At 44.1% G+C, this 22766-nt stretch overlaps 1 protein-coding gene across 2 annotated transcripts in view; it reads right to left on the bottom strand.

The window, feature by feature from the left end:
* Positions 1-1586: 1586 nt before the first annotated feature.
* Sh3rf3 (SH3 domain containing ring finger 3) overlaps positions 1587-22766 on the bottom strand; it is a 368946-nt gene continuing 347766 nt past the window's right edge. For both annotated transcript variants that reach the window (XM_013034285.1, XM_013034284.1), the window contains 2 exons: positions 11126-11460; positions 1587-2193 (listed from right to left, as the gene is read on the bottom strand). In XM_013034285.1, coding sequence (XP_012889739.1) covers positions 2025-2193; positions 11126-11460 — 504 coding nt within the window. In that variant the 3' untranslated portion in view covers positions 1587-2024. The remainder of the gene's footprint in view (positions 2194-11125; positions 11461-22766) is intronic.

Raw genomic sequence — 22766 nt, 5'->3', positions numbered from 1 at the left:
TCTGTGCACCTGTTGGGTGACAGCATGAATTTAAACACGCACAGGATTTTTGTGCATGGGTAATCGAGTGATTTGGCAATGATGGTGAGTAGATACATTCTGGTTGTTACTAACCCAGCACATAGAGTTCCCTGTGTTTAAGCCAGATTTCCTCTCTGATTCAGGACTCATTTCTCATGTCCATTAAGTCTATTATCTGGTGGGAAAGGAAAAAGCCCCACATACCTTCTGTGTGACTGCCCCATGTGGCAATTGTAAATAGCCAAGTTATACCCCCAAATAGGAACTCTGAAAATGAGTGTTCCCCATTTCAAAGGCTTCATGCCAGGCAAGAGATTGCATTTCTAAAATGTGTGGCATCTCTGAAAATCAGTGACACCTTCTGCTCCTGGAGGCTAATTAATTCAGTATAACTTAAGAAGTCTGAGTAGTTTGTATAAAAATGTATGTAAAGAGGATATAGATTGCAACTTCGGAGATGAGAAAAATGTGTCCCTAAGGTACACACCTTAAGGACAAAGTTGTCTCCTAACAGAGTTTCTCCGGGCAGTTTGCTCGGGAAGAGACTCATCACATTAATGAACACAGATCCATCAACCCACTCAGGGGATTGTTCCAGGACAGAGGTCACCCCTTCTGCCTCTCTCCCTTTCCAGCATCCCCAGATCCTTAGAGTTGCCTCTGCAAGTCTTCAGCCACACATCAGACTTGCATTCTCACTGTGCTTCAGCTATCCAGCGTAGGAAGCTTAACACAGCCGGACAATGGGAACAGTTATTTATTTTTTTAGAAGGAGAAAAAAAATCTTTGCAAGATGGTGATTGTAGCTGTGGTCAAACAAAACAAACAAAAACCTTGCTAATTTTGTCGGTAAGAAATCAGATTTTGAGACTGCAGTGATTCTTTCTGAAACAATAAATGGAAGCTTCTACCTTCCCGGGCTGGGGTTGGCCTATGTGTTCTCTGTACTGCCACATGAAAGGACATTTGTGGCAGTCCTCCTCGACATGTTTCCAGTTCTTGAGTAATAATTATCCCTGTCTAGACAGAGCCTGGGGTTTTGGTAAGGGTTTAAAGAAGTTGGCTCTTTCCAACTCCCTCCAATCACCTCAGCAGAGCACTAACGCTCACTTCACAGAGAGCAGTGGCCAGCGCCGATGCTGAAGACTGGCTTCACAGCGGGCTTCAGAATTTGAATAGTAAATATAAAAATCCTGCCTTTGATGTTACCTCAGACTTTTTTTTTTACTTTCAAGCTCACCCAAGTCATTACTAGTTTTACAAAAAGGCAGCACCAGATGTATGAAAAATAGGCAATGTCTGACCTATTAGAAATATATAAAGTCGAACAGCTGTACATTAAAAAGATGTTGTAAGAAGGAAGCGATGTAGAGGGACAGCAGTGAACACAACTGTGTTGAGTATAATCCTGGTAGGAGACAAAGCCACAAGGATTCTGCTTGGCTACCCAATAGGAGCCATGAGGCTGGCCTTTCAGTGACTGGTGAACGCCCTAGCTGAGGGGAGAGGCAGCAGGTGACTGAGGTATATAGAGGGCTGACATCCAGGGAAGACACCTTCCAGTGCTCTTGGCCCCAGCCCACCGCCCAGGCCTGCAGCCTCTGCAGCTCCTCATCTTGTGTAGGTGGCAAGCACTGCTTGGGTGACAGAGGACACAGCAGCACATATGCCCGCATGGGCACCTTCCTACTAGGGCTTGGCATGGCCTTAAAGTACACCCTGGTGTGCTCTTAGATGGGGTTTCAGGTGAAGGTGTACCCACCCTTGGTCCCTACCCCAGTCCAGGTGTTCCTGCCAGGTGCCCCTGAAATGACCTGGGGCCTAGGGCATGATGGGTAGAGCAAGTCCCAGAAAGATCAGGAGGCAGTTATGTGCTCTTCAACTTCAAGGTCTTCTGTGGTCCACAAGAGGGAGTGATGGACAGACTGACAGCTGGAACAAGCTGGGGCAGTTTCCTGGAGACCCTCCGTGAAGCCAGCAGTGCCGAACAAGAGCACCAGGCTTCAAAAGCTCTCCACAAAGCTGCCAGGGAAGAGGCCTGTGCGGCCATTCCTCTGTAGAGTCCCTTTGTACCAACCATCCTCTCGCTTCTTGTGCACGAAGACAATGTCGCCTTCCTTCAGCTCGATCTCCGCTTCACTTTGGGGTGGGTAGGAGACCACTACCCGGTACCTGAGGGAGACAAATGACACAGTGGTGCACAATTCAGGCCACAAATGTCCTAGATCCGGGGATGGTCTGTGACTCCTCTTGTCCCACAGCCTGCCCACCCACTAGACTGTGCTCTGGGCTCTCCAAAATTTTCCTCCTCCTCTCTTTCCTCCATTAAGCTTTTGAAATTTCGGGCTACCTCCTTCACTTTATACAATTCTGTGTTTTGCCCAAATACTTTTTCACTTGTTATTTTTTTTTAATAAAGAAGAAACGGCTCCTCAGCTTCTATATCTAAAATGTAGCTGGAATGTTTGTTATTTAGAACCCAGGGCCATGCAGGCCTCTCCACCCCACATCCTCCTTTTCGCACATCCTGAGATACGGATTCAGTGCTGGCTTTGGGACCCTGGGCTTATATACTCACCTGAGAGTCATTCTCTGTATCTGAAAAAATCAGCCCCTCTCCTATGTTACTACCTCTCAGGTGGTTAGGGGCCAATGTGGTTGGGGGAAGATGCTTTGAAGATTGTTTTGCTCAAATGGTCATCCTTTCAAATTGAGCTCCAAAAATCAAAAGATGATCAGAGACTCGGCACCTGAACTGTCAGAGATCAAGATCAAAAGTGCTAACAAGGGTTTTCCCACATGTCATTTCTCTAAGACTTGGGTACTAGATGTACCCTTTCAGACCAGCTCCATAAAATGGAGCCTGAGCCTCCTTGTATGGCTGTGCCTGCTGATCACCTGGAGAGATTGCTGTGGGCTAGATTAACTAGCTGCAGCTCTAGGTGCAAACCTGTGGATTTGGGCAACTGCTATTGGCATCTAAGACCAGGGTGTGGCTGTCTGTTTGGCACCTTATCAAGGATCCAGTGCTTCAGGTGCTGCACAAGAACAGGCCTTAAAAAGCACTTAGCTACGGTCTTGACAGAAGTATTTCTGATATAATCCAGCAGGCCTGTCTGAGCCCTCTATGCTACTAGGCTTTACTTTTGTCTATACAGACTCGAATAAACATTCACATAGCTTGGAGTATCCCAAGGTTGAATTTCCCAAGATGGTCCTAGCTCCCCTCTGGCCTCCAGGAGAATTTGTGCTTTGTTCTAGTTACACCTGAGAGCAGGGCCCAAAGTCACTCCAATGACCAATCTCAGTGGCTTCACACACACCAACAACCTCTTCACACTTTCTGAGAATTTTCATGCCCTATTGTCCTGAGCTCTGCTTGCTTCCCTCAACTCTTCCCTGTTCCCTTGCAAATGCCCAAATACTCATGTATAAAGAGTTCGGTGCTCACTGGACACTACTGTATTGTAGGGAATTAAATTTCCCCATGTATTGTAGTTCTGATTACAATCTGGCCAAGGGTGAGGAACAGGGTTCTAGAGCAGTTATACTCCCTGAGGGTAGAGTAAAAGAGTACCTACTGGTACTCTACGTCTAGCCCAACAGGAAATTCAGCCTGCCCTCTGATACCCAAGAGAGTTCCAGAGAGCATCTGGATGCCCCATACCCTTAGCCTTCAGGGTGGGTGATAGTTGCACAGTAATTGCTGAGAAGAGACTACCATCCTGGGGAGGGTCTCTAGATCCTAAATTTAGGAGGTAAGTTTTGTGGAGAGCAGAGTATAGTTGTTCTCTCTTCTTGAAAAACTCAATACTGAAAGTTACTCCAGATACTCATTTTGTTGAGATTGCCTTATCTGGGCATTACTTAGTCTCCTGTAATGTTTCCAAGGACACTGGGGCTTCCTGAGGGGCAGAAACTCAGGACTCATCCTAAACAGTGTCTGTGATCTCTGCATGCGTGGGCCTCTTCTCATCCCTGTCAGTCCCACAGGTATGATAGAAAGGCACTGGTAGATTCTGGCCCTTTCTGCTCAGAATGCTTCAGAGCCTCCCATCTCTCTCACAGAAGCCCAAATTAAGAAGGAACTTGTGTGTTCCAGTCTCCTTTCACACTTCTGCTTTTCTTTGCTTCTCCAGCCAACTTTACCACCCACTTGTCTCTCACTCAGGGATGACCAGTACACAGAAGCTATGGGTCATCTTGCTCCTCAGCTGTTAGTCAGCTCTTTTTAATTTTTTGAATTATCTTTAAATAGTTGTACAAAGGAGGTGCCCTGTAACAAAGCAGTTTATGAATATAATGCATCTCAATCAGTGTTACCTGCTTCAACATTCTCACCTCCCTTCGACCCACTTCTTTCCTTACTTCTGATCATTGTGTAGCATATACGATGAATTCTTGAGTGCATACTACCTGCTTCTCCCCTTCATTTGTCTGCCTCTCCCCTTCCCCTTCTTGGATGTACTTATTTCCTGGTGTTGATTTTGTTGGGTTTTGACCTAATGTTTCTAAAATATTATACTATTTGAGCTCTCTATGGAGTCTATTATACTTCAATAATTCATCTATGACCACTTGCATACCACCCAACATGTTTACTTACTGATTTATAGGCACATTCTGTCTACCACAAATAAGGGAAACCTTGCAAACTGTTTCTCTGGGTCTGGCCATCATCAAGAGAACAAACAACAACAAACACTGGCAAGGATGTGGCCAAAGGGGAGTTCTAATACTGATGGTGGGTATGTAAGCTTGTTCAACCCATCTGGAAAGAAGTCTGGAGGTTCCTCAAAAAACTAAACATGGAACTACCCAATGACCCAGCAATCCCACTCTTGGGCATTTATCCAATAGAGCACAAACAAGGCTACAGTAAAATCATCAAACAACCATACTCATTATGTTCATTGGAGCACTATTCGCTATAGCTAAGTTATGGAATCAGCACAGATGCCTCTCGATGGACGAATGGATCAGGAAAATGTGATATATATATATATATATATATATATATATATATAATGGAATTTTACTCATCTACTAGAAAGAATGATATTGTACCATTCATAAGGATATGGGAAGACTTGGAAACAATTATATTAAGTGGAGTCGCCTCTTTTGGAGGTTGAAGGGTGCATAGGCAGCTGGCTGGGAAGGACAGTTCATCTACAGCCTGTTCCCACTTACAGAGTAGAGTGTCTGAGCTCAGGTCTGTAGCTGTAGCTCCATCTATCATGCTCTATGCCTTCCTCATGAGTCTGGACTCAACTCCTTTTGTGTCCCCAAAGGGCCTCTGAGTGCTAGAGTTACCTAGATCAAGGGGTCATACCCTGCCCTTCCAGGCCTTCTGGCCTGGAGAAACTCCATCTAAGATGAAGTGAAGAGCCTGACCGATGGCACCTGAGCTGAGCCTCAAAAGCCTAGGATCTGATTATAAAGTCTTGTTTTCTGAAATTTTCAGCCTACAGTGGCAGCTGAATGAAGAGGTCAGCCCTGTTATCACCTCAGAATAGGCTGAGCTAAGGAGTCTTCTTAGGCCTAGCCACGGGGAGTTCACAGATTATGGCATACAAGCCTCCCATGCTTCAGGCAAATGAAAAGATGAGGGTGGGAACTCTGAGGTTGATTTGGTGGGCATGGAGTATTTCTATCCCTGAGGAAGCCCAGCTAGGCCCAGCATCCTAAGGCCAAGTGCCTTGGAATAGCTGAACGGTGCAGAAGGGCTAGACCACTTTCCATCACTGTCTAACAGCGAGCCAGAATCTGTCTCTCAAGGGAGTAAAGGAGAGAAACCAGAATGCCTCCTCCAGGCCTGCAAAGACTGTCTGCTGGCCCCTCACTGTGGGGGGAGAGAGGAACTGCTGGGATACAGACAGCAGTTTACAAAGTCAGACAGCCCACATACAAACTGCACCGTCCCTGCCCCTCCAGCACGGCATGGAGGCTGTGTGAGTCCAGGAGGACCAGCGCCCCTCCTACCTGTGGCTCCCTGCCATCCCATACTTCCTTTCTGAATACCTGCTCCTTCCTACTCTTCCCCAGGGAAAGAAAGGCAGAGTGTGAGATGATTCCTCAGACTCTGAACTCTAGTTTGGGCTTTTACTTCAACTGCCAGATGTGAAACAAACAAGCATCTTAAAAAAAATGTAATTCATTAGAAAGAAGTAATTTGGCACTTCTGAGCTATTCCATGATTTAATGAGCTTAGATGGATGTGAGCTGAATTTATCTCAGACAAGTGTTTAATGTTTCTGTCCAGATCATTCCCAGCTTCTGAGCTCTTCATCCCACTGCATGAACGTAAATGATGTTCTCTGTTACATAGGGCCTGGTGAGCAGCTGAGGATAATAGCTACTCCCATGTCATGATCATGGCTTCATAAATGTGTGAGATAATCTACCCTGCCAAGTATAAATACGGCTATCATCCCCTCGGTGACAACAGGGATTACAGGTGGCCATATATCTAACCAGTAGGCTTTACAGAACATTTGCTTCTATGTGGCTTAGGAGAAGTGGGCCCCTGAGTGGTGGCATGTAGTGATGCTGGCAAAGCATCAACCTGCTGACCAGACTACATCTACATCCTGGACACTGAACTATGCTATCAGCTTGTGCATAGATGCTCCACAGCTTACAATAGGGTTACTCCTGATAAACCCATTATAAAATGAACTTATGGTAAATTTTATCTTTGCACTGGTGACTCCTGCCTGAAATCCCAGCTACTCAGAAGGCTGAGATCTGAGGATTGCTGTTCAAAGCCAACCCATAGTAGGATATCTCTACTAAACCAAAGAAGCCAGAAGTGGATCTGTGGCTCAAGACCACTCACCTTGAGTAAAAAAAGCTTAGGGACAGTGCCCAGTCCCTAAGTTCAAGCATCAGGAACAGCATGAAAGTATGGTTAAGCTGAAAATGTTCTTAATATATCTAACCTACAGAAAGCAATACTTCTGGCCACTCCAAGTGGGGGCAAACTCATCTAACAATAGACCCAAGCTATAATAAAGTAATGAATTGCAGTAATTGAATTATCAAGTAATTTACAAAGAAACTGCACTGAACGTGAAAAACAGGACCATCATAAAGTAACAATATCATAAGTTGAACCGTGTAAATCAGCATCTGTCTGTGTTAAATTAATGACAAACAAATGGCTTGGAAAGGCCCACAGTTGAAGGTGCAGGACTACTGAGATTGCAGGGCTAGCCAGACAGGTCTGGGGGAATTGCCAGGTATGCTTTCTGGAGTGGCTGCCATGGATTTGCCCTCTGCACCACTTTCAACTTCAGCTTTCTTTCTCTGAGACTACTGAGGAGAGGGCAGCCTCTGTTGTCTCCCAGATCCTCTGGAGAGAAGGTGTTGAGACCTTGGGAATCTGCCCATAGGAGCAGGCAGGACATTGTTTGTGTTCAGCCCCTTTATCCTCAGCTCTGTGGGCAGACACTTCCACATTGACTGTGCTGCTCATATTTATACTGCTGTAACATGAGTGTTACTCACAGCCTGGAGGGTCAGAGCCTGGAGGGTCTTCTTGTCCTGGTCCAAGAAGCCAATATTTCCACAGCCACATCCTTAACACCAACTTGCTAGGCTTCCAAGTTACTAGGTGGCCTGTGGCTGTGGAGGCTGAGGAGAGGCAGTTTCTGGGAAACATCAGTAGTTTGATCTCAGGCTGTATTTTTCAAATGCTTTTCTTTAATGAGCTCTTGAGGACAAAGAAGGTGCCTGGAGCATCTGAGTACAATAACCTCCTGATTAGAATGAAGATTCTGAGAATGGCAGTGATCTCTAAATTTGCTACAGTTAATCAGAGCCTCCAAGGAGGTTTTTCTTAAGAACAGAAATTTCATAATCTCTTATTGTGGAGATTAGAAGTCATGTCTTAAAGATAAAACTAGGATTCTTGAAAGGCAGGAGTCCTAGGGGATAAGTCTGTTCACTCTCAGGAGTAATAAGATCAACTCTGTGACTTCAAGGGACCAGGACCCATGTTTAGAATCACAGGCAGGTGGTATTGGTCCCAGATAGAGGAAGAAAAGTAGAGGGATAGGAAGAAAAAAGGGAATATGTGAACAGTACATGTATTTGTGTATGTACGTTATGTGTAGGTATGGTATTTGTTTATGTGTTTGGGAATGTGGCATGCATTTATATGTAGGTGTGGTTGTGTATGTAGTTTTTGATGTGTCTGGGTATGGGGTACAACTATGTGTTGGTATGATATATGCCTGTGTTTTATATGGTGTATATAGCATATCTGAATGTGTGTTTAGATTCTATGTCTTTGTATTAGGAATTTGCGTGATGTATGTGGATAGGTGTGTGTAATATTTCTGTACAATGCGTGAATGTCCAGTGTGTGTTTGAGTGTTGAGTGGTGTTCAGTATGATACCATTCATCTGAGGGTCTGTGAATTCATGAGAGAAAGGGACCCACATGGGTGACACCATGACTGGGGGAAAATGTGAGCACATGAGGAGCTTGGAATCACATGCTGACATCTGGAAGGGCTGAGAGCTTAGGCTCTGTGGTCAGAAAGCCTTCTCTTGTTCATGTTCTGTAAGCAAATTGAAAGCAAGCTTCTTAGTCATGTTAGGTATCTTTCAGCTGGGTGCTGGTGGCTCATACCTGCAATCCTATCTAATCAGGAGGCTGAGGTCTAAGGATCCAGGTTCAAAGCCAGAACATGCAGAAAAATCCATGAGACTCTTATCTCCAATTAACCACCAGAAAACTGGAAGTAGTGCTGAAGCTCAAAGTAGTAGAGTTCTAGCCTCGAGCTCAGAGATAGTGCCCAGGCCCCCAGTCCAAGTCCTGCATCCGACAAAAAAGGAGAATTCTTTCTTTTTCTTCTTAAAAATTATTCAATAGGCCCTTTCTTTTTTGTTGCTGTTGTTGCAAATGATGCAATATCATGTTAAGTCAGGCCCAGGGAAAGAAAGGATGTGTGTTTCCTCTCAAATGTGGAGCCTGGAATTAACTTATAAATATATAAGTAAACACTTTGGGGTGGTATTCAAGTATACATAGAAATATTAATTGAAATATAGTAGATTCAGGGGAGAACTCAAATGGTGTAATTTCATAGAAAGACTAACTCAGAGTCTAACAAAATAAACACTAGGAAACTGGTAGTCAAAAAGAGTGGGGAGGGGTGTGACCAAGGGGATGGAGGTAGATGAATGAGAAAAGGGGTCAGAGAAGAATTCAGTCATACAATTCAATTCATACCCTACAAAATTAAGAAAATTAAGATAAGGGGTGGGTTGGGTGGAATGGGGGAGAGATAAAAGGAATGGCATTGACCAAGATACATTGTATTCATAAATAGTTTTGTTGAATGGGGACTTCTGTATGCAAGTTCTGTATACAACTTCTGTATATATATATGCGTATACATATACCTATACACACACATACAATTCAACAGGATAGCACACATACATTCAGGAGATGCTTAGTGCAGAGCCTGGCCATCCTGGTGTTAATGGCAAAAATTCATCCCTACTACAGACTATCCTCAGTATCAACTTGCATAGGACACTCAATATATATAATATATATGAGCCATCATAACTCTTAACTGTGGTTATGAAGGCAGATTTGAACTTAGCTGTTCATCAGAAGACAATATCTGCTCTTCCTCTAGAGTCCTGAAGAGATTGGTTCTCCTTGTGTCCCCAGATCTCAACACCACCCTGGGTGGCATCATCTAGAACTGTGGGTTGTGTGTGGTCAGAGAGCTAGGTATATTGTTATACTTTGACATGGTTGAAAAAGAAATTCAAAGATTTCACAGCATAAGGAAGTTATGGGAAACCTACATTTCAGTGTTTCTACATAGAGCTTCCTGGAACACCACACCTTTGTGTACATTTGGTCCATGGCAGCTTTCCCTCTACACAGGCAGAGCACATGAGTTGTCACAGGCCTCCTAGATCCTACAACATAGCAATATTTACTATTGTGCCTCTGACAGAAAATATGTGTTGCTGTCTCAGCCTCCAGTGCAGATGATCTAGATGGAAGCTTGAAGTTTCCCACCCCTCACAACCACAGGGCACCTGTAGCCATGGTCTCAGAGCTTAGCAGGTACTTTGCAGGAGCCAGTATGGCTGAATGGCAGAGTAGACTCTAGTAGACATTCCAGGAATGCTTTCTTGGGAGAGTTTTCGTGTTTTATTATTATTATTATTATCATTGTCATTTTCATTATTATTAAAACTATCGTGCAGTACTAGGGCTTGACCTCAGAGCCTGGGCTCGGTTCTTGAGCTGTTTTGCTCAAGGGCTTTTGCTCTATCATTTGAACCACCTCTCCACTTCCAGTTTTTTGATGGTTAATTGGAGATAAAAGTCTCACCGACTTTCCTACCTGGTCTAGCTTTGAGCCACAGTCCTCAAGATCTCAGCCCTCTGGAGTAGCTAGAATTACAGGCGTGAGCCACTGGTGCTCAAGTCATGTTTAGGCAAAAATGGTTGAATATTGGCAATTTTGTATAGTTCAACCTAATAAAGTATATACTCTTGAAGCCAGTTTTGGGGAACTATTTTATATTTTTTCAACAATATATTATTATTATTTTAAGTAATTACACAAAGGGGTTGCCATTCAACAAATCCGTTTATAAGTATAATGCATCTTCACTGGTATCACCCGTTCATCATTCTCCTCCATCTCTCTCAACCCGACATTTTATAATTCTAATATATCACAGTGGACTGAAGCTGAAGAAGCGCTGTTCTTTGGGTAAAGCACATAAGCCTACAGGGGACTTAGCCCTGGAGTCCTGTCCAGGGTCCTCAGAGTTAGGGAGCACAGTGTCCTCACTCTAATTTCTTGATTTTTTGCACACAGAACCACACTGGTTCTGACAAATTTCCTGATGAATTCCCTATAATCCCTAACCCAGGAGCCAGGTGGATTGAAACAATGACATGTGCTCTAGGTCCCAAACACATTGCACCTGATGTGTACCAGCCACCCTCGGGAGCCAAGTGTTGTTTTGGAAAACTTGACCTTCCCTGTTTCCCCAATGGGACTCCAGCCTCAGGTGTTATAGGACTATGAGACCCCCGCCCCCCTCTTACCTCTCTCTGGGTAATGGCTTGGGCTCAGGGCGGATGGCAGCCATGCAAAGAGGTGCTTGTCGGGAAGGAGATGAGGAGAAGTTTAGATCCAAGGAGCCTGCTTTTCTGTGTAGAGGCTCCAACCCCATGGCCCCCTGCATCTCGCTCTCTATAGGACAGGAGCCGGCTCTGCCGTGGATGGACAATGGGGACACTTCAGGGCCCATGGCACCCTGGAGTGAAGAATCCATGACTACCTGGGGGTCATGGGTTGGAGAGATGGATGGCGGAGAACGTGTCTTCTTCTTGGTAGATGCCCCAGCTAGAAGTTTCAGCAGCCCGCTCTTCTTCTCTTTCTGAAGAAACAAAGAAGTTGAAACAGAGTGGATTAATGCTTCTGGGAGAAGTACCGTTCTACTTGGAACTTTTAAATATAATTCTGTAAAGCTGACCAGAGAAAGACAACACAGTTAAAATGGAAGGCTTATTTTCCTTCTTTTCTCAAGACCTGGCAGTAATGTCTCAAAAAGACCATGAGTGCACAAGACAACCAACACTCCCCATCATGGAGTCTGAAGCACCTCAAAACCTTACCAGCTGTATCAGAGGAGCCCACAGCCAACATGATGGTCTTCGTCCTGTAGGATAATGACATTGTACCTGATGGCTTCATGTAAACCTAGGGCTATCGTGGGACCTGGATCTCAATAGGAGAGTTTTGGAGAGTCTGTGTCTTGACCTGCACGAGATCCCTTTAGGGCAGGGCTTACTGCACACCTATAGTTAGTCTTTCTGCCTTGGGTATCTTGACATAAGCTCCTGGTCCTGAGCTATGTATGGCATGCACCTTTGGGACATAGTTTGGAAAGCCAAGAAGCATTTTATTTAGATATTCTTCTGCATGAAATGACATAGGGGTGTTATGGCAAATCTCCTATATCTGCCAGCCAGGCAGAAGTGCTTGTCCCCAGCACAGGACAAAACCTTCCTGAGAGTTGCTTCCTTCCATAGTAGCAGCTGAGGGAGGATTGGGATCTTGTGCAGTGGTGTCTTTTGCTCTGAATTCCTAACTGAAAAATTTCCTTGTTAAACTTCTTCCCTGGCTGGTGTCTTCCTTTCTTTAAGAGAAAGAGCTGTTAGAGTATCAGATTCAAGTACTATCAGGCCACAGCTCCTTACATAAAAACCTAGGCAGAAGCTGCTGGACATGAACCTGGCATGGCAAACAATGCCCGAGGTTTGAAAAAGACTCGAGATGTTCAAAAGAAAGAAGTAAGGACCAGGGGAAACATGATGTTCTTATCTTTGTTGAGTCTAGCTCCAAGGTTTTAAGAGCTTTTTGATTATTATTTTATGTTTGGAAACCTTCCTGTCAGGGATGGGGAAAGGGTAATTAAAAGCTATGCTCTACTTAAATTTTCATGGAGAAAGGGCATGGCTCTGAGCTGCTTGAAAATTCAGTTACGGAAAAAGCAGAGAAGGTTTATAACAGTATAAATATGCAGCAGATTTTCAGAAAGGGCAGAAGGATAGAAGATCTACAATGAATAAAGAGAAAAAAGTTAACAAGCCAATTAAAAGAGACAGAAAAACTGTGTGCTAAGCTATTGGGTATTTTCAACATGAAAGCATATTTTCAAAAATACTGTCCTGGCAAAAGAAAAAAGATTCAAAGGATCAGTTCATAAAATAGTAGGGAATAGGAGGCAGCAGGCAGCAGGTACCAATCTGACTGTGCTTTCTCTGGCCTCTGGTTTGGATGGAAGAGATGCCCACTTAATCATGTTGCTTTTCTTGCTTTTATCAGGGGTGAAGCTTTCGCTCAGTGAAGTCACAGCCTGTAGCTTTGCACTGAACACTTTGAACAGGGATCCCAAAAGGACAGAACAACAAGAAGACATTGGTCCTTCAAAGCAAAGCCACATACAACATCATCATCATCATCATTATAGTTTGCTGGACGCAGAACCAAAGTAAAGAGCAAAATGAACACTGTTCTCCTTCACTTAGGTTAAAAAAAAAACAGCTGGTAGCTGGGAGCTGGGCCTGGCAATGGGTCTGTATGATCAATCATGTTCAGCATGGTGTGAAAGAGCCCCTCAAGCGAAGAGACATCTCCCTGAGGAATCCAGGACCATACGCAGCTGCATGGCTTTGATCCATGAGGAGCACAGGCTATGGCAACAGGTTTGGATCCAGATGGAGCTGGGTGCCCATGTCATTAGGAGGAGGCTGATTTTGAATGAACAAGTTCCTCATCTAACCTTAGCCTTGGTTCCCCCATATGTAAAATAAGCTACATGGTGGTTGAAATACAATAATTCTATTGCTATCTCTTTTTCGGGAACACTCTGTGAGCCAGGTGCAGTTCTAAGTCTTGCCAATATGTTTCCCATTTTATTCCTAAAGAAACTCTACAAGACAAATGGAGGGGCTGGGATGGTACACAGTAGACGTAGGGTAACTGGCTAGAAAGTTGAATTGCCTGGATTTGAACCTAGGACTTCTTGAATCCAAATTTTAACTATGAATCCGAGGCCTATGCTCGGAGACATAAATAAGACAGTGCATGTAATCCCAGGGGGATATTATGTTACCCCGTTGTCTGTTGCTATGAAAAAGTACCTGAGTAATGTATTTTTAAAAAGAGATTAATTTAGCTCAGGTTTAGAGGCCAAAAAAGCCAGTGGCCCCATCAGTTGTGCCTTTGGTGTAGGCCTCCTGGACACTGTGGGAGGTAGAGAGATTACATATCAAGAGAGAAACCCAGGCAGATTCAGGGGCCAGGCTTGCTTTTTAAAAATTCACTTTTGAAAAATGTTTTTTAAAATTTTATTTTATTGTAAAGATGTGTACAGAGGGGTTACAGTTACATGAGTAAGGTAAATTTCTTGTTGAACATTGTTACCCCCTCCTTTGTTTTTCTCCTACTATCTCTTTCCTCCCCTAACTCAACCACACCTCCCCCCACAGAAGTTGTAAAGTTCGTTTCCAACATAGAGTCTTTTGAGTATCATTGTTGCCACGGGTCATCCCAAATTAGATAAATGTATATACCAAAATCAAATACCACAGATGGAAAGGTTATTGTTAAGCTGTTTCATATGGAAGTTTTGCATTTGAAAACAATAGGGAAAGTTCATTTCAACCTGATCTGGTAAAACATTTCATTTTTAGTATTTTCAGCTGAGGATGACAGCCCTAAACAGAAGTTCCTGAGTTGTAGACAAGGAATATATTCAATGTCATCCTGAGCTGAAAATACTAAAATTCACCTTAGTGGGAACCAGCAGGGACTTTGGAAAGCCACACTAATTATTTCTGGGGGTGCATCTCCAATGACCTAATCAGCTCCCACTAAGCCCAAAGTTTTCAAGGTCATATCATCTAAGCATGGCCACACTGGGTCAAACTTCAGTACATGAGCTGGTCGGGGACACTGCACTGAAGGCACAGCTGGCAGTAAGTGGCAGCAGGAAATGAATCCTGCTTGTTCAGATTTTCATCTGAGTCAATTTATGGATGAACATGAGGTGCTTACACAGAATGGTCAATTACTCACCAACTTCGTGGCACAGGCAAGCACGTCATTCCCCTGAGTTTGTTCAAGGGCGGTTTTGAGAGTAGCTTTCTTAGTGTTGCTGGGATGCTACCAAGTGACACTGGCATAGCCGTGGCAGTTCCCAGGATAGAACCTGCAGAGATTTCCACCAGAGGCAAGCCTTGCATGCCAGAGCCCTGCCACCATGCAAGCCTTCACTTCCTGTTAATACAAGCCTAAGCAGAGGAACTACAACACGTCTGTTTTTATTATTTTATTTGACCTTTTTCTGGTGCCAAGGATGGAATCCAGAGCCTTGCACGTGCTGGGCAAATGCTCTACCAGTAAACTACCTTCCCTGACCAGCCCCAGCCCCAGCCCCAGCATATCGTTTAGTTACAAGGATGATATAGAATGACTAAAGAGCCAACTACTGTCTACAATCTTCTAGAACACTCTAGTGTTGAGAATATTCACCAAATTTCCAAAACAGGCTGGTCTGGATCAGTTACAGAGAATATCGCAGAAGCTCTAAACCACTGCGCGCCCCCCTCCAAAAAAAAAAAACCAAAAAGACATCAATCTCTGACTGAGGACAGGAATGCCATCAATGTGCTAGCGAAAGACACTGGGTGTCTTCCAGCTGTCGGCAGGCACAGTTAATATTGTGACAGTGGGGTGCCTGGAGCCACAGTCCTAGAGAGAAAAGTGAAGGTATGCTATGCCCATAGGCTGAGCTCTTGACTCCAGGACCCAGTGTTTTCAAGGGACTGGCATTCCTGTCACCTTCTCCGTTTCTTTGGTTTCTGCACTGTTAGGGCTACTTTCTGACTTTGTGATCATCTGTCTATATCCTTTGCCAGCACTAGGGTAAATGTGCTGCTTAGAACCGCTGGCCAAATGTTTTTTTTTTTATTTCATGCAATTGTTTCTAACACATTTATAAGATTATTTCTTTGTTGCTTTGTATGTCCTTCCCCCACAGTATAACCCCTGCTTCCACTGTATTTGATATCGGTATAATTTGTGGCAGGGAAGAGGAAAAACAAGTCATTTAAATAGGGATACAGGTGGACCCCTTGCAACAATGAGATGTACAAGTCGTTATGTCGAAAACGACCTTTACAACTTTGGTGCAGGATGGGGGGTGGGGGGGGAGGATGGGAAGAGATGGGAAGGGGAAACAAAGGAGGAGGCTACAATGCTTGATAAGAAATGTACTCATTATCTTGCCCATGAATTGTAACCCCTGTGTACAGTATTTTCACAATAATAATAAAAAAAGAACCCCTGGCTTTTTGCCTACCAGCTGGTATCTATCTATGTGCAGCCACAACCCAGGCTTGGCTCTTCAGTTCCTCTTCTATGAAAAGACTATCTCTAACTTAGCCTCTCAGATGAGCTTTCTGTCTTGTATCTGTAACTTCATCTAGGCAGTTTTTGAAGATGAAAACCATACAAATAAAACTACCAGAAACATGCCTTAAAGAGTCTCTTTCTGCTCAGCCTTAGCTAAAGAGAGATGAGAATATCTTTCATTCCGGTCCCACACTCAGGGAGTCACGGGCAGAGAAGAGGAATGAGACCAGGATAGGAGCTAGGTGACCTTTGTGTCCTTGTACTGCACAGAGGACAGCAGTCTGTTCTTTATCATTACACTTCCACCGCCAGTGGCACTGTCTGAGGCACGGTTATTGGGTGTCCCACTGGGACCTGCTCTAGGTGGGGCAAAAGTGAGTCTCACACTCACTTCCCTGTGACCTTGGATCTCTGACCTCATGTAATGGGTTATAGAACTTAAAGGTTAAGCACGGTTCTATGACATCAAGTCTAGGAGATTCTACTCTTCCTCTGATAACAGAAGTAAGGACCAACCCGTAGAAGCCAATGTAACCTCACCGGTGTCTCTGATTCTCCTCATTATTCTCTTTTCCTTAAGCCTCTTGAACTATCTTAGCTGGTTTCTGCTTCTGGGAAGCTATGTGTCCTTGAACAAGTGATCTAAATCTCCTGTGTTTCAGTTTCCTCACCTGTAACTATAATACCTGCGACAGGGGACTTATTTTACTAGTCAAATGAATGCATGCATGTAAAGTACTGGACCCGTGAGAGAGGCCATGCTTGTTTGTCCTTACCATGGTCATCATGATGGTCACCACATACCATTTTACATACCACGGAGAGATTCAGATACAAGGCCTCATTCCCTACAAAGTCTATGATCAAGGGGCACATGGCCACAACTCCATCTTTGCTTTTGACTCTACTGGAAAACAGCTTGGATATGGTGATTCCCTCTAGGACAATGGCCCTCAGCCTACAAGTATGGGTGAAGCTATAGCTACCATGGGCTGCAATGGCAAATTGTCTTAGGCGACATATTATTTGTGCACAGCTAGACACATAAGGATTATAGTGAACCTGGAGCAGGAGTGGGAACTCTAGGGTGGCCTATTCTAGGACCATAAATCTGTCAAAACCTCTCTGGCCTTCAGTGCAAGTCTCACCAGTACCTAAGGTGGGTCAGGGGTCTGGGAAGCCTCAGGGATAACAAAACATATAACATATGGCTGACAGTGAGTTTCCAATGCAGTTCATGCCACATCTTTGACATTAAAAGACTTAATTGATTTAAAAAGTGAGAGACTCTGCTGGGGGTGGGAAGCAGTCTTGGAGGCCTAGGCTATAGCTCCGTGTGTGGGCATGCTGGGTACTGCCAAGCCTCTGATGTCAGTGGGAGCTGGAAAGCAAGACTCCCCAAGGAGAACAGATGCAATCAAACTGATATTTGAACATTATTAAGAAGCACTGAACCAAAGGGAACTGTTTGAATAGAAAATGAAATGGTCAAGGAAACAGTGGCATCATAGAGCACAAAGAAGACTGTGGAAATGTGGCAAACTAGATTTTCTAAAGAAAGCCCCAATGCTACCTTCCTACCCATTCTCTAGCACACAAAGAGAGACTCAGTATTCCTCCAAGTAAGTGTGCCAGGCCTTTACAACAGCTTGGAAGTCATCCATGTGGCAGGTTAGGCTCAAACCAGCCACTCTCTCCCTCCAGGAACCCAGGTGTCATGTCATGAGGAAGCCCAAGCTCCTCCACAGGGAGGCCAGGGGCTCTGGCACATAGCATAGAGGAGGTCTTAGCCAAAAGCCAGAATCAGCTGCCAAAAACATAAGAGTGTGTCTCTTGGCACCCCCAGCCCAGACACAAACCGTCCCTATCCATCAAGCCCTCTCAGCTGAGGCCCAGATTGATAAAGGGAATAAGGACAGCCTCCAGCCTGCTCTGCCCAAACCTTAACTCAGAGAAGCCAGGAGGGCAGCACAGAAACCCAGCTTTTAAACCATTGGATTTGGAGTGATTTCTTACACAGCAATAGTAATTGAGGCTTTTTCTTTCCCACTTCTTATGAGATATCATAGTAGACCTGAAAAGTGAGACAGTTGATCCCATCAACCTTTATATGCAGATTTCACAAATGAGCTTCTCCTCTCCCATAGCCCAACCACCTCATTGCACTGTTCACAAACAAGAATGACACGGCAACAGGAATATCCATGTGTATATAACGCTGAGACATGTGTAATTCAAGGCCAAAAGGCATCCCAAAAAATTGATGAGCATTGTGCAAGCGAAGATGCCAAGAATGAAATTCAGTGAAGACTTCTAGCTAACTTGGTAAATCAAATCGAATGGTGGGGTTGTAAAACCCAACACAACAACATTTCACCCTGATTGGACAGTTAGACATTAAAAGACCTTGGTTTGATAGTAAGACATAACTGGGAATTGGGGTACAAGGATTTTACTCAAAGGGCACATATTTCAGACAGCCTGGGGATTCCAAACCATATAATTTGGAATGTATCATGGAGACAGCTAGATAGTTTTATGGGAAATGAGAAAGAATGAAAAATATAGCAATGAAAGTGTGTAATTTAACCATAAAAGGCACTTAAATCATTTGCCTGGGAAGCTGCCTTTAATGAGGCAGTTCGGCATATCCCCTCTGTGGATGTAGCACTGGGTGGCCCTTTCCTCCCTGTAGTGTATAGCACATCTTCCCAGGGCTCTCAGCCTTGTGACCTTTCTAACCATACATCACCACCAGGGGGCAGGTAACAAGGCAGATCTGAGAAAGACAACAGGAGAAGTTTCCTCTGTGTTGGTCCACACAAGGGCATGAGCAGTAACCATGGTTTGTTGTCCCAGTGCAATTCACCTGCTTAACTCATCACTCAGTGTGTTGGTGTTGGGAAGTGGGTGATCCTATAAAACTGCAGATACATAAATGGGAGCAGTGCCATTGATAAAGAGACCCTGACATCTTGGCTGGGGCTCAGCCAGAGGCCATGTGTGTGTACCACTTTAATTGGGGAACTCTTCTCTCTCAGGTCTTTCAGGATTGGGTGGGGAGATTAGAACAGGGATCCTCCAAGATTCAGGGCTGCCAGAAATGAGCGAGGTTCCACTGGTCTATGTGGCCTGCTGTTTATTTCCTGTAGGGCAGAAAGTGACCATGGCCTTTGGGTGAGAAGGCTGTGCTTTGGTGGAGGAGTGGGGAGCGATTTCTCCTCTGGGTCAGATCTTAACAATCCTGATGTGGGGATTATGCAGCAGAAGGAAGGAGGGGGAGCCCCAAGGGCTTCCAGGTCTCACCAGGATCATGGTCTCTCAGAGCCAGTCTCTTCATATTATGTGCTGGAGGATCTTGGGAAGCCCAAGTCCATGAATCCTGATCACCTCTTACTGCAGGATGTTAATGGTCTGGTGTGGGTGAGGCTCATTCGAAAACTCAGGAGAAATGATGTAGAAACATTCCTCTTCTGCAGGGCCTTCTCTAGCTATACAACACTTAAGAGCTAAGTTTTCCTTTAATTTAATTTCCGTAACAAGACTTATCATGAAATCTGCTCTCCTAACAATGTTTTTTATTGTAAAGGTGATGTTCAGAGAGGTTATGGTTATATAAGTCAGGTTTTGAGTACATTTCTTTTCTAACAATGTTTAATGCATATGATTGTTGCTAGATATGGAATCCAGGGCTTCATGAATTCTGAGAAATTTGTATCATTGCTGAGCCATACCCCAACTCCTAATCAATTTTACATGCTAAATGCAGTGTAACACCTTTAGAAATTCATTAATAGGTTCAGAATCCAGTTATGCAAGATACATAGGCACTAATAAGCTAAATAGTTTTTTCTAAAGCATTTTGTTTACTCATGGGCCTAGGACTCCTCTGAAAATGATAGCAGGATTCTGAAGATTGGAATAAGAGTTGCCCAAGATAATAACTACCAGCCAGAGCCAGGACAGAGCCTGGCACCAAACTCCTGGGTCTTGACACTCATACATGGTTTTACAGACACCTGCAGCTCCCAATCAGTGTGATTTTTGCCCCCTGGGGACATTTGGCACTGTTTGGAGATATTTTGAGTTGTCAAAAGTAGGGTACAGTAATGTGCAGTTAGTATCTAGTGGATAGAAATTCAGGGTGCTATGCAGTATCCTACAGTGCATAGGACAACACCTCCATAAGAGTAAGTACTGTTTTTTTTTTAATCAGGTGCCAGCCCCTATTCTGTCACTCGACCTCCAGCATTTTGTGGTATAAATGACAGAAATGGAAATTGGCTAGTGGGTCTGCTGTACCCCAGCTGCATGCCATCCTCCTATTTTTCCTAATTCTAAAGGGTCTGAGGTATTGTGGGAACTGAGTTCTCAAGAGCTCTTGGATAGGGCAGAAGGTTGGCTGGTGCTTACTGCAGCTGTATGGAGGAAAGAGAGTTTGCTTAGTAGACAGGATGATCTAGGGCCCCTCGACATGAATGAGTTATATGGAAAGAGTATCCTGGGGTAGCTTTGGAAGGTCACTGTGTTCTCCAGCCAAATGAGTGTCAGCTCTGATATACTCCCTGTATCTATACTGGAGAGCTGGAATCCTCAGGTATGCAGAGCCTACACACTGTTTCCCATGACAGCATAGAGTATTTGTGACACTTTGGAGAAAGGCCAGCTGTACCTTCTGGGTCTAGCTGACTGAGCTTAGACTGGTTTAAAACAAGGATGACCCTTGCACCTGTGGTTTATGAATTCCATTGCTATTATGCCTATAATCCCAGTCCTGGACCACATCTTAGAGGGCCAAATTTTGCTCATGATTCCTATTATATTATCATGTTTTCTGTTAGTAGCATGCTCCAATCCCCAGCTCTGTAGAGGAGAGACTAGCTGGCTCATGCAACTCAGCTCACCACACAGAAAACTTGTAAGGTTTTCTTTTCTCATACAGCCCAAGTATCAACCCTCAGAGTCATAACCTGTGCCCTTCTGCCCTAAGAACAACTGAATCCACTTCCTCACAGCATTGATGGCTGAGTCTGATTAGGCACGTGTGTGTGTGTCCTTCTGTGGGTATGGCTAAGTTTGCCTGGCACCTGTGTCTTCTGGGGGCCAGCCTCTTGCTCAAGTCCCACTCCAGCAGCTACAGAAGTTGACATGGCCAAACAGAGGCAAAGCCCATGCCTGATTACACTGGCTTCCAGCATTGTAGAGCCCAGCATGATGTCTACTTGAACTTTCTGCTCCTTTGAGTCTGATGACTAGAGGAATAAAGGCAAGAGAGAATGAATAGCAGACACTTCATGAAAGGACTACTCTGGGCTCAGGTAGTGGTTATAGCCAGGAGCTCAAGTGCCTCAATCAGGCTGTCGGAGTGGGAGGAGCTGAGCTGGGGGCAGGCAGCATGATCTAGTGTATCCTCTACTTCCTCTACCTAGGGACGGGTCTTCCTTAGTCCCTCTCATCAGCCCTGTTCAGTTTTTAGGCCTCTTTGGAAACCATCTCCCCTGACACCTTGATTAATATTTAGGAAAAGTTTATTTCTTCTTCTCTATTGCTCTTGGTCATATGGCTCCAGCCCTGTTCACAGCCATTATTCTTTCTCCATAGTTTCCTTTTCTATGGTTTCAGTTACAATGAACTGGGGTCTGAAAATATGAGATGGAAAATTCTAGCAACAGAATACTTTTTTTGTCATCAGTCATGGAGCTTGAACTCAGGGTGCTCAAAGCTGGTGCTCTACCACTTGAGCCATAGCCCCACTTCTGGATTTTTTTGCTAATAGAAATAAGGGTCTCATGGATGTTTCTGCCTGGCCTGCCTTTGAACCATGATCTGCGGATCTCAGCTTCCTGAGTACTTAGGATTCCAGGCATAAGCCACCAGTGCCCCAAGTTCATACTTTATTGCTAGAGTTTTCCTTTTTGTTATTGTTAATCTCCTACTGTATCTAATACATAAACTTTAGCAGAGTTATATATAAGTAGGAAGGTATGGTTCAGTACTCTGTGTAACTTTCAGCACGACAAAATGTCTTGGAACTTCCCTGTGCTTAGAAAGATTGTTCTGTCATCTGTATTTGCTACTTTTTTTTATTGTGAGAATACTGTACACAGGGGTTACAATTCATGGGCAAGATAACGAGGACATTTCTTATCAAGCATTGTTGCCTCCTCTTTGTTTCTCCTTCCTATCACATCCCATACTCCCCCCACCTTTCCCCACTCTATCCTCCCCCCCACCAAAGTTGTAAAGTTCGTTTTTCAACATAATGACTTGTACATCTCGTTGTTGCAATGGGTCCACCTGTATCCCTAATTAAACAATTTGTTTTTGCCCTTCCCCTCCACAAATTATACCAACATCAAATACAGTGAAAGTAAGGGTTATACTGTGGGGGAGGGACATACAAAGCAACATAGAAATCATCTTATAAATATGTTAGAAACAATTGCATGAAAGAAAAAAAAATTTGAATACTTATTTTGGGATTCATTCCCCTAACATCAACTTATATGACCTTTTCTACTTAACTCAGACATACACTAGTTATTGCAAATAAGGGAAACCATGGGACCTATGTTTCTTTGGGCCTGGCTTACTTCATTTAATATAATTTTTTCCAAGTCTTTCCACTTCCTAACAAATGGGGCAAAAAATTAAATCCACCAGAAACAAATCTTCAAAGAAACAACTGCCCAATAAATAAGTGGGCTAAAGACTTAAAGAGAAACCTCTCTGAAGAGGAAAGAAGGATGGCCAATAGACACA

Source organism: Dipodomys ordii, unplaced genomic scaffold (genome assembly GCF_000151885.1).
Source record: "Dipodomys ordii isolate 6190 unplaced genomic scaffold, Dord_2.0 Scaffold186, whole genome shotgun sequence".
In the NCBI taxonomy this organism is placed as follows: Eukaryota; Metazoa; Chordata; class Mammalia; order Rodentia; family Heteromyidae; genus Dipodomys; species Dipodomys ordii.
This window is presented reverse-complemented; position numbering and strand designations above follow the sequence as displayed.